This window comes from Talpa europaea (assembly GCF_964194135.1).
Source record: "Talpa europaea genome assembly, chromosome: 11".
Lineage (NCBI taxonomy): Eukaryota > Metazoa > Chordata > Mammalia > Eulipotyphla > Talpidae > Talpa > Talpa europaea.
Genome location: NC_140078.1, coordinates 10,463,250 through 10,475,881, shown reverse-complemented (window position 1 = coordinate 10,475,881; position 12,632 = coordinate 10,463,250). Strand labels below are relative to the sequence as shown.

Here is a 12,632-nt window from a genome sequence, read left to right as displayed (position 1 = left end):
ACTTAATACACAATCACGTCCATTGTCATTAAAATCAGTGAGCTTGGCAGGAAAGAAAGCTGGAGTTCTCTGTCCTGGGTGCAGGTAGTTAAGAGGAGCACCTTGTAGGGAGTTTAAAACAAAATCAAGTCCTTGAGAAGTCAGTCAGCCTCCTGTCATCACCGGGCGCTGGCAAATCTAAATGTCAGTCATAAAATACCCCCTCCTGAAAACGTCTTTTATTGGTCTACGTTCTAAACAATTGTGGTAACTTTTGAATTTTTAAAATGGAGATGTCAGCTTTGAATTAGCACATCTTCATTTTGCAATAAACACTGCAGGGACATTAATTTAGATGTTTCTAGAAATGCAGTTGTCTCCATACATTCTCAGGGACACACCTTCCTGGAGAAATTCCTAACAGTTTGGAGTCTCTCCTGCTTGCTCCTGTGGGGGGTCCTGTCTCCAGCCTGTGCTGTCACATATTGGTGCATCTAAACAACAGGTTCCAAGGACAGTGAGTGTAGAATGGAGACAAATTCATGCTGGGGTTTTGATGATAATGACTTGGAGTTTGGGTTTGGGTTTAAAGTTTACAACAGGGTAATGTTTTTTTTTTTTTTGAGGAATACTTTTTTTTTTTTTTAAAGATTTATTTATTTATACAAGCACTGGGTACAGTCAGAAGTGCGGGAGGGTGAGAGAATTCCCCAGAGCCAGAGTGGGGAGCAGAGCAGGCAGAAGGACCGAAGTACACTGCTGAGGGGAGCAGTGGGCGGCAGGAGAGGTCTGCGCGCCATGTGGGACCCTCCTCCGGTGGCCGGGGAGCAGCCGGGGATCGAACCGGCGCTGAAGAGGCTGCGGGCAGCTTCACAACCCAGCGCTCAACCGCTGCGCCACCGGGGAGGCCCAACAGGGTAACGTTTTAAATTGAAAACTGCAAAGGGTAATGTTTTTGTTTGGTAAGTGCAAATTTAGTTCCCACATGTAATACATTGTCCCATCTCATGATTATTACAGAAAGTAAATTTGTTGTTCAAAGAAGGGGCTGTCAAAAAAAATGTTCCTCTCTCTCGATGTGAGCTACCCTAGAGCATAAGCATTTCCAAATGAATAAATATAGGACCCCGTATCTCCCTCCCTCCAAGTCTGTGGACACCGCTGCTCCAGCCACTTCCTCCAGCCATAGATGATCAAATCCCACATTTGCATCCTCAACCTCCACTGTCCCTGCCCCCCAGTCCTCACCCCTGTCCTCCTCTCTGTAGCAGGAGGGAATTACCCCCATGCTGAAAAACCCCTTCATCGAGTCACTTCTTCCCCACCAGTCACCCATTCTGGTACCTTCTGCTTTCCAGCTCCCCCACTTTGAGATTTGGGGTATCAATGGAGATTCTTGGGGGCAAAGCCTCCCCCAGCCACCCCTGATGTCCTCTCCATTATTATCTTTGTCAAATTCTACAGCCTAAGCCCATGTCTTTACACCCCACACTTCCAGGGGCTGGAACTTTATAGATGTCCCCAGATTCTGGCGGTATAAACTGGTGAGTCTCACCCCGCAGGCGCAGCTCCTCAGGTCAGCCCCAGTCCTACCACCCCTGTGGCTCCCAGGTAGGTAAGACCTCCTCCGGGCATTGGTATGTGCTATTCCCTGCCTAGAACGTTCTGCTCTCTCCAAGCCCCCTTTCTTGGCTCTCTGAAAAGACACCTCCAACTGAACACTCCGCCCCTGAACCAGGACCCCTCAGCCTCCCCAGGAATCCACCTGTCATGGCCTCTAACTTTGTTCCAAGGTCAGTGTTGGGTGCCCAGTGCCCGCACAGGGGCCTCTGAGCAGGCTGGAGTGGGTGAAGCGGATTCCGTTCGCCCCATCAAAACACAGTGCCCAGCAAGCGCGGGCTTCGGACGGCGACTCCGGCTCGGGCCACCTGCCAGTGCCTGGAAGCAGCCCAGGGGAGGCACCTCATTGCCAAAAGCAAACAGCCTCCCAGGGAAGTTTTGCTCTGGGTCACACCCACCTCTGGGTGGCTGCCAACCTCCTTGCCAGAAACCACAGGCCCCGCTGAAGCTGCCCAGAGTCAGACCACAGGGCTTAGGAGAACTCGGGTCGGCTCTGCTAAGGGGGTGTCTGGGGAGCACTCCTGGATCCAGAGCCCCTGCGGTCCGCTAGGGGGTCTGGGGCAAGGCTGCCACAGCTACAGCAGTGGCTGGGAAGGCCCTCTCGAGCGGGGAGGAGCTAGAGAGGCCCCTGCCAGCTTGTCACAGCTCTTGGAGCTGGCACTGGGTCTGGCTCACACGCGCACACACACTCTCTGCACTGGCAGGCACCCTCTTGGTGGCCGCCATCATCTGACTTTCAGGTATGAGGATGGAAAGAGAAACAGGAATGCAAAGGCGTGTGTGTGCACACACATGTGTGCATGCGTGTGTGTGTGTGTGTGAGTGTGTGTTTGGTTTGCCTGGGGGTGACCTCATAGCTGTGCCGGAACATAAAGACTTACAGGTCCTGCTTCCCAGACTCAAAGCTGGCTCCTTGAGGGACACGGTGACATGAGGGGGACACCGCAGATCCACCTCCTGGCCTTCTTCTGCCTCCTCTCAGAGGTAAGATGGCCCCAGACCCCAAAAAGACGGTGGACTCCCTTGGCGTGGTGGGGAAGGTGTGACGTCACTGCCGAGGACCCCTAGGCAAATTCTTTTGGGCCCCCCTGCTGGGCAGGTGCAGCTTCCCTCCCAGAAACCCCTGCACAGCCTGGCCAGCCCTGCTGTGTGACCGCAGGCAAGTTCCCCCTCCGCTGTGAGCCTGCCAGCTTCCGGGGTTCAGGGGGCCTTTGTGAGGATCATTTATGATAATTCGCCTGAAGTGCGTACTTGTTTAATGCAGGACCTGGAAAATGTCCAGAAGGACTTGGATGATGACTATCAACCCCAAGCCCCCCACCCACAGCAAAGCAGAAGTGGGGTCTCATTATAACTGGGGAGACGTCAGACCTGACCCACTTTGCCTAACTATGCGCCAGTTCAGACTTTAACAGCACTAAACCTGCTGGGTGCTCAGGAGCGAGTGGCCTGCTGTCCTGGCCCAAAGGGACAGGGAGCCACCTCCATGAGGTCATGACCATCTCCCGACGGCTGCATAACCCTGTGAGGAATTATCAGCCCCCTTTTCAGTCAAGCAAGGCCCAGAGAGGGTATGCAACTTGCCAAAGCCACACAGCAAAGAAACTTCAGAGCTATAGAGAAGGTGGACCCTAGGGTAGACCTGAGTAGGTGTGTGTGTGGGGGGGCAGGGAATTCCCTCTGTGCCTCCCACCATCGACCTAGACCAAGACCACAGGCGCTGAGCACTGTCATTCTCAGCAAAACTGAGCTCTGGTGCCGAGGGGCTTGTCCCGCCACAGCCCTGACCTCCCTGTGCTGTCCTGCTCCTCTGCAGTCTCTCCCGGGCGGGTCCAGCACGGCTGAGACCCAGCTGGCATCCCAGTCCTGCTGCTGTTCTCCCAGCGGGGATGGTGGGCAGGACATGATGCCCGGGGGGCTCTGAGCCCAGGATTAAGCAAAAGACCAAAAAAATGCAGCTGTCCCAAACTCACTGTCCCCCCCCCCATTCTCCCCGGGTCCCCGGGAGCCAGGCAGCATCCTGCGCGGAGCCCAGGCTTAGTCATCAGATCATGCAAAGCCACAGCCTCCCCAGCGAGGGAGCCCAGGTCTTCCCGGCAGCTCCAGCCTCCGGGGCTCCAGACCATGGACAGGGCAGGCGCAGAGACCTGGAAACAGGCAGTCACGTCCACAGAATGGCTGTGACCTCATTTAATCACTGTCACGGCTCCAAGGTAGGTGGTCTCCACCCCATTTTACAGAGGAGAGAGCAGCTTCCTCCCTGTGGAGCAGTGACACGTGAGAGTCACACAGCAAACCAGTGACAGAACAGCAGCTTCCACTTTGCCAGGAAGCTTCCAGGCCCAGCCCTTGGCCCCTGGTGAGCACAGCAAGGATCAGGGCAAGTCGAGTGTGCGACGGGGTGAAGAGGGAGGGAGACTCACGAGGGCCCATCTCTCCTCAGCGATCCTGAAACACCCTCCCCAGCTTGTCATGATCTCTCTTGAACAAATGGGTAAATTGAGGCAGAGACTAAGCTGGCATCAGAGCTCCCGGAGGATAAGGAAGCTGGTTGAAGGCCTGGGCCGTGGAGGCAGTGACCCTGGATGCTGGTCCTGGCTCTGAGACCTCTTACTGCCCCCAGGGCCAGCCCGTCCTCTCGCCGGCCACGGCCCTACACTGCTTTGAGCTTCGGTTTCCCAATCTTTAAAATGGGCAGAGGCTGGTCCTCGCACAGGGTAACCAGACAGCGCCGGGCACACGGTGCGCCCGCAGTACATGTCAGTCAGTGTCACAGTCAGGGGCGCCTCCGGGTATCGTAACTGCAGCTCCAGTCCCTCCCAGCTTGCCCGGGAGAGAGGAGTCCAGGTGGGGGCCCAGGTGTGAAGGGGGCCCATGACCTGGCCCCCTGCTTTCATGCTAGTGCCTGAGCACCCACCGCACGCCAGGCTGGTGCCGGGGGCTTAGCACACACCACTTCTTCATGGACTCCCCAGATGCTCCCTAGTTAGATATCGCTATTGCCCCCCTTTTTACACAGGAGGAAACTGAGGCTCAGAGAGCCTGAAAGCTGAGGCTCAGCTAATGAGGGGCAGGGTTAAGCCTGGAAATCTAGACGGAGTCGCTGCTCGTGGCCGCAATCCACGCCGCCTACTCATGAGTGCTGTGGGGCTGCCGGGGTTCAAGGCCGGAGCACGTGACTCTGGGACCAAAATGTGGACCCACACAGCCCAGCCTGGCAGAGGGGGGCCTGGAGTGAGTAATTCACAATCCCCGTCAAACGCCCACGGCTGAGTGGTCTCTCCCCTTGCAGGTATGTGCCCAGCTGTGTCCAACGCCGTGTGCCTGCCCCTGGCTGCCCCCCCGATGCCCACCGGGGGTGCCCCTGGTGCTGGATGGCTGCAGCTGCTGCCGGGTATGTGCGCGGAGGCTGGGGGAGCCCTGCGACCATCTCCACATCTGCGACCCCAGCCAGGGCCTGGTCTGCCAGCCCGGGGCAGGCCCTGGCGGCCGGGGCGCCGTGTGTCTCTGTAAGCAGGTTTGCGGGACTGATGGAGGGTGTATTGGGGAGGGTCTAAGCTAGGGGGTCTTGAGTCAAAGACAAGTCTCCTCACTCCACCTCCCTGCACACTCCCTCCTGGGACACCTTGCATTCCAGCCAAAGCTGGCCACCAGGGCTCCCCACAGTGTTAGGCCCCTTCTTGGCCTTTTCCCACTGCCACATCCTGTGCAGCCTTCCCATTCCTACTGTCCAAGTCATAGCCACTTGTAAAGTCAAGTGCACACACCTCCCCTGGGGAGCCCCCCTAGATTGTTCAAACCAGAAGTCATCACCTCCTTCCCAGGGCCCTCGCAGCATTTCATTTAGGGCATAACGTGTCAGGTGCAACATCCTATGTAAGTCACATCCTTATGCCGACCCTAGGAAGGAGGTCCTTTCAGACCCGTTGAATAGATGAGGAAGTCGGGGTTCGGTGATACTGACATGCGTAATGGCACACAGCTAGGGGCCAGGTCAGCCAGGCTCCCAAGTGACATTCCACTCCATCTTCCTCCCTGTCGGGAGCCCTTGGGTCCTCATCCATCTCCGGGAAGGCCGTGTGCTCACGCCCCTGAGGGTGTCAGTGCCTTCTCCACCCCTCCAGGCCCTGGTGCCCTCCAAGGCTTGAGATCAGGGTTTCCAACCTTGGTGCAGGGATGTTTGGACCCCACTCATTGTGTGTGTAGCACATAGCTGGGGGGAGGGCTGTCCTGGGCTGAGTGTCCTACATTCACAGCACCCCTGGCTTCTGCCGACCAGATGCCAGCAGTGGTGACAGTCTCTCTGTGAACATTGCCAAATGTCCCTTGGGGAGCAAAATCATCCCCAACTGAGAACCACTGCTCTAGAGAAAAAGGAAAAGGTGAGGGACTTCAAAAAAAAAAAAAAAAAAAAAAAAGATCAGCCTTGTGAAGCAATTTCTGCCTTTCATGTAAGTGCATGTCACACTTTTCCAAAAATAAAGAGGGGGGGCATGAATCACTGACAGTGAGTCTATCTACAGGGAAAACCTTGCTAAAAAGAAAAACAACAAAACGTATAGGCAGAAAGTTAGCAACACTGTTAAATGCTTTATTTGATCAGGGGAGTACAATCATGAAAAAGGGCGATTGGTTATAAAAAATATAGATGATGGCTAATTAAAATAGATTAAACAAAGCAGTAAGTGGCATTGAGCTTACAAGGCTGTCATTTGGATTAGCCTGTCACATGTAAGGACCAAGGCAGGTGTGGACATCTGCACAGCAGCCCATGTGCCAGCCATCATCATTGCTAGCGCCGGAGCATAGGACAGTGCCTGGCAGGGAGGAGGTTCACAGTACCTAATTGTTGAATGAATGAAAGAACAGTCGTCCTGGGGGGGCCTTTGCAGGAGCCGTGCACTGTGAGCAAGCCCTTCTCATGTGATTTCATGTAACCCTTAGACACGAGGGAGGGCCTATTATGACCCCATCTCACTGGGGAGGGCACTGGGGCTCAGAGAGGTTGAGTCTCCTGCCTAAGGTCACACAGTTTGTAAGTGGCAGAAGAAAAAGTTTTTTTTTTAAATAACCCTACTGTTCCTCTCAGAGGGGCGTCTCCAAAGGGAGGAAGGATTTAGAGTTACCAGGTGACAAGTCAGTGCTCTGAAGTGATTTGAGAGAATTTTCTGGAAAGGGGACCTTGGAGAGGGCCTGGAAGGAGTAGGGTTTAGGCAACTACATGTGTGCATGAATGGGGTGTTTAAGACCATGCACTGGGGTGTACATGGATCCCGGGGCGGGGAGCGGCTGTCCAGGCATGTTTACCCCGCTGCCACCCCCACTGGCTCTGAGCTGGAGCACCCAAGAGAGGCACCAGGAAACCTAGCTAAAATTATCACCCCTCGGGCTGGCTCTCCTCAACACGCCCGCTGTTTACCAGGTCATCCAAGTGACCAGGAGGCCCCAGGCAGTCAGGCTGGGAGACAGGGCTTGGCCAGGATGTGGGGGGGGGGGGGGGGGACCAAGAGGCAGCTGCCCTGTGGTTTCTAAGAAACCACAGCCACGTGGGCTGTACCAAAAGGTCAGGGATTTGGAGCCTAAGGACTGTGGTCTGACAGGAACGAGAGAAAGAGCTGACTTGGTCACTCCCATTGGCTGAGCCTCTGCAGCGAGCCAGGCTTGGGGCAAAACCTTTCAGTTTCATCAGCTCATGGAAACCTCCAGGTGCTCGGGCAGGGGGCTGAGGCTCAGAAAGCTGCAGTAAGTCGCCCTGGGCCCCACAGCTAGCAAGCAGCACTGGGGCAATTTCAAAATCCCAGCATGTGTCTTGTGGGAGCCCTATTTGAGGTTATCCCCAGATGACCTGGGCAAACTTGCTTGCCAATGAGTCCGTGCCCCAGGCCTGGCTGAATTGTTGCTATGTCGCCCTGTCCACCTCAAGCCTCCCCAGCACGCACCTCTCCAGGGCCCTTCCTGGTGTCTTGGAGATGGTGACTTGCACATCTGTCCCCCCAGTGGCCATGGGGTCCCTGGATGGTGTCCCTCCCAGCCCTGTCTGGGAGCACAGTGGCTGGCACACAAGAGGAGCACCAGGGAAATCTCTGCGACTCTAAGGAGTCAGAACTATTTTGCCAGTGTCGACAGCTCACGTGCTGAGCCTCACGCAGGGCATCCATTCAGGGCGCGTTTGCTGAGCTAGTGTGTGTTGTATCCACATTCTGAGCTGCCACCTGTATCCTGAGGGCTTCACTCACAGGGTGTTTCCTGAGCACATGTTCGATGCCACCTATATGCCACCTCATGTCCCAGAAGGCACAGATGACTTGTCATCACTGCTATTGGTAAGGTGGCTCTGAGTAACTTACCCAAAGTAACTTACCCAAAGTCCCCCAGCTGGAATCAGGCCCGACCTGACAGTGATGACTACAGTACCGCAGGTGGATAATGAAATTGCCATGTGTATACAATAGGTATCTATTATTGATTTCTAATGACTGTACAAGAACGATACCACAGCTAGGGTCTACTGAAGGTCTCCTTTAAGTTGGACCCATGGCATATAGCACTTCATCTAGTCAGTACTATAGCCCTGGGAAATAAATACCATCATAGCCCATTTTGCAGGTGAGGAAACTGAGGCAAGAAATGAAATCACTTGGCCAACTTCCCTAGTTGATAAAGGGGCTCAGATCAGGCCAGTGTCCTGCAAAGGCTGTGCCAGGATGGTGCGATCTGTCTCCCTGGAGGTGCAAGGCAGGCTGGCAGTGGGGAGAGTGCTTGTGGGGAGCTGGAGTGCCAAAGAGGTGCTTATATCCTCGAAGGGCACCGACTCCCCAGTGGGATCTGGGCCAGCTTTGCAGAGAGGACCCATGGAGGGTGTGGCCAAGGGGAAAGCTGGGAGTCACTGAGGGGGGTCTGGTTCCCCTCCACAGGGGGAGAGGATGATGGAAGCTGTGAGCTGAATGGCCGCCTGTACCGGGACGGGGAGACCTTTCAGCCCCACTGCAGGATTCGCTGCCGCTGCGAGGATGGGGGGCTCACCTGTGTGCCCCTGTGCAGCGAGGACATCCGGCTGCCCAGCTGGGACTGCCCATACCCCAGGAGGGTTGAGGTCCCTGGCAAGTGCTGTCCTGAGTGGGTGTGCAATCAGGGACAGGGGCTGGGGCTCCAGTCCCTCCCAGCCCAAGGTGAGTGTTGGGGCTGGCCCAGGCTTGGGGACCAGGGAGGCTAGAGTGGGGGGGGATGGGTGGGGGGGTTTGGGGCAAGCCTACCTGGACACATCAAAGCAAAGGTTTTACTGACCCAAGCTGAGGGGCGGTGGCCGAGGGGACAGATAGGGGAGTGGAGAATACCAGCCTCTTCAGAAGTGACCAAACAGGAAGCAGCGGTACAAGCATATCATTTTAGAGTATAAAAAATTAAAAATTAAAAATGGGCCACAGAGTGGGGAAGGGAAACAGGGAGGGGGTAGGATATTTAATAGTATATTTGAACCAAATTCTCACATTTCATAGCAAAGTTATAACAGAAGTATACTATCATAAAATATGATACAGTGATGCATATTAATAATATTTTTATATCATTTAAATATTATCTACTCACATTGAGTTGAGCAAAAAAGGAACTCAAAACTGAACTGGGCAAGGTGGTCGTCTCTGAGCCGGGCTTGGGGATGGGCAGAGGGGAAGGAAAAACAGTTCTCCTGCTATAAACACTTCAGTAGAGATTTGTATTGTAATGTCACTGGGAATAACTATTATCATTACATGACTCTGATGACACAATAAAGCAATTAAATGGTGCCAAGCACACAGCCCTTCACTGGTGTGGGTGTAAGAAGCCCTGGGACTCATCTGCTTAAAGACACAGGAGAATCCAGTGAGTTCTTAGCAGCACAGGACCCCACATAGCAACTTGATTTCATTATGTGGTGCCTTCAGCTGTGCCAGCTGTGTACATGCCTGTGGCAGGCATGGGTAGCACGTGCTTATCACTCAGGGCTTCCCAGCCTGGGCACCACTGACATTTGGGCCCATGATGCCTGCTGGGGTGGGGGTGTCCTGTGCACAGTCGGGTGCGAGCAGCATCCTGCTAGAGTTCAGTAGCCCGACCTCCAGCCGTGATCACCAAAAATGTCTCCAGACATGACCAAATGTCCTCTGGGGGCAATATTGTCCCCCTGGAGACCTGAAGCAAGAGCACCAAGATATGAGAAGAATAAGGCTTGAGGAGGAGAAAAAGCTAGACACAGTGCCCCTGACGGTCGCCCCAGGTGGGCCTGGGAATCACAGCACAGGCCTTCAGCTCCTTCCTGTAAGGTGCTGCTTATCACAGTAAACCAAAGCCCACTGTTTACTTGGGACTAGCACGTTGACACTGTCACAGCGGCCTGATAACCAGCATTCATGGGGAGCTTACAAGAACTAGGCACCTCCATTATTTTATTCAATCCTATCAACTCCGGGGAATTTGCCCAGGAGGAAACTGAGGCCCAGAGAGGTTAGGCCACATGACCAGGATCACACAGCTGGCAGGCAGGCTGATTTGGCTGCCAAGCTCTGACCTTGTCGTGCTGACCTCTTTGTCTCCCTCTCCTCCACCAGGACCCCAGTTTTCTGGCCTCATCGCTCCCCCAGCCCCTGGCATCCCCTGTCCAGAATGGAGCACGGCCTGGGGCCCTTGCTCCACTACCTGTGGGCTGGGTGTGTCTACGCGGGTGTCCAACCAGAACCGCCTCTGCCGCCTGGAGAGCCAGCGCCGTCTGTGCCTGGCTGGGCCCTGTCCCCCCACCAGGGGCCACGGCCTCCGGAATGGTGCTTTTTAGAGCCTGGCTGGCTGAAGACTGGTGCCCACCCACTCCAGCAGGCAACCTTGTCTGCAGGCCATGATCCAGTTGGATCCACCATCACATCTCGGAGGACTAGAATGTCCACCGGCCATGGGTCCACCAGCATCCTGGACACAGTGGAGATGCGTGCCCGCATGTCCTTCCTCCAACTCAACCTAGGGGCTGGCCAAGGTTTCCCGGGTCTTCTGTCTGTTCCCAGCCTACACGCAGACTTTATCATGCACACAGGCGTGCTTTCTAGGAAGTAGGGCTACCATCTCCCCCTTAATCATTAGGCTGAGGCAGGTGCTGGCTGCATTGGCAATTTTTCTGGGGTGTGGTGAAGAGGGGTACACAGATACTTGGAATTTCCCGCTTCCTTTCCTGGAGAGATGTAAAAACGTGCCTGAATACACGTTTGTGCCTGAAGACAATATGTCCACACACACAAGGTGTGTGCCCGGCTGGTGCCGAGAAAGCCCTCCCCATCCGGGGCAGATTGCAAGAGCTGAATTAGTAAGAATGACCCTCTGGACCCACCTGCCAGCCACTGACTCAGCACCCCAGTGGGCCCAGGCCCCACAGCATTTTTGGCTAGAGAAAAAGAGAGAACAAGAAGGACGCCATCTGAGGCCCGGGGGCTTGGCCTGAAATAAACCAGATCCCATCTGGATTTCTGTTTGATGTCTCGTGTTTTATTGTTAAAAAAAAAAAAACCCTATATATAAATTTTATACCCTCCTCTGGGGCCTACCTGTATTTTTTTTAAATAAAAATTGTTTTCATCAAGATCCAGCCAGGAAATGAGTAAAGGCCTTTGGCATTTAGACAGGGGGTTCTTATTAAACTAATTTTATGTTTTAACGAGTTTTGATAAATGTGCGCACTGTGCAAGCACCACCTCTGTCAAGATAAATCACTCCCATCATCTCAGAAAGGTCCCCCTGACACTTTGGGTCTCCTCTGCCCCCCAGAGGCAACCGGTCTCCTGACATCCAGTGCTGCAGCTGGGTGTTGCCTGTCCTCGCACCTCACAAAAGTAGAAACACTCAGTGGGTTCTCTTCCCTGATGCTTTCTTGCTCAACACCAGCCATCAGGTGTAGCTGGGGCGAGGGGTTGCAGGGGGCAGCACCAGGAGCTTGGGAACAGGAGGCAGAAGGGTGGAATTGGAACCACAGCCACACACTGGAGTCCCCCGGAGGCAGCCTGGCTGATGGAGGAAGGACAGCCCCAGCTCTGCCCTCTCCTGCACCCCTCCTGTTCATTCAAACCTGGAGGGGAAAGACCAGGGAGCATGGGAATGGGTACACACACCTGGGACACAAAGCAGAGCAGAAGGTGGGGGGCCTGGAGCAAGGACGTGTCAGCCTGCCCCTCAGAATGGAGTCCCCAACACTTAACTCCAGCACCATGCCTTCCTGGAACCCCAGTGTAAGGACAGGAATGGGCACAGTGCAGGTTCTCTGATCCCATGCAGACCGGGTAAAGGAGGAGTCAGAGTCCTCAGTGGTTTTGCAGGTCTATTTATTGGGGTTCACCAGGCATATGGCAGGCAGGGGTGCTGGGGGGCCGGGAGGCTGGCAGGCCTCCCAGCCCCCAGCAATTCTTCACTCTATCTGGGCTCTCTGGTGATCTTGGCTTCGCTTCGGCTTCGGCTTCTACTGCTGCTGCTGGCGTCCCCGTGACGCCGCCCTTAAAAGCACAGTCTTAGCCCAGGTGAATCCCATCTACCTATGCCCACACCCTACTCCAGGTGCCTGCCATCAGGCATGCATTCAGGACAAGGATCCATCATCTATCCTGATGGCAGAAGGGCAGAAAAGCCTGATATTTTCTTTACCCTACACCCAGTTTGAGAATCACAGGCAGCATTTGAGCCACTTAACTTTCATGAAGTTTCGCTAACTCTGGTCCACTCTGGCACCAGCGTGGCAATAGCAATGGGTCCAAATCCGGGGCTGGGATTTCAGGGCAGGATGAGATGAGCTGAGCTGACCCTCCAGGGTGGCTGCGGTCACCACTCTCACAGGCCGAGCTTACCGGGGTGACGGTTCTGCCAGCAAACTCTGAGCACAAGGCCAGGGGAAAGTCTGAAAACACCCCAGGAAACAGTGAGTGCAGGGATGAGAACAAAGAACTGGCGTGGACTGCTCCGACGTGTGTTCTCTCTGCCAAGAGCTTTACGATGCCCTCAGACATCCCTCAGGTCCGTGCTCCGTG

The 12,632-nt window shown here is 54.7% G+C and overlaps 1 protein-coding gene across 1 annotated transcript; it reads left to right on the top strand.

Annotated features, from left to right (window-relative positions):
- Positions 1-2,529: 2,529 nt before the first annotated feature.
- CCN5 (cellular communication network factor 5) lies at positions 2,530-10,408 on the top strand (the record flags this gene model as incomplete). The annotated part of the gene is made up of 4 exons (XM_084248318.1): positions 2,530-2,583; positions 4,892-5,108; positions 8,514-8,768; positions 10,188-10,408. The coding sequence occupies 4 exons, from the start codon at positions 2,530-2,532 to the stop codon at positions 10,406-10,408; spliced, it is 747 nt and encodes a 248-aa protein (XP_084104444.1).
- Between the last annotated feature and the right edge of the window lie 2,224 nt (positions 10,409-12,632).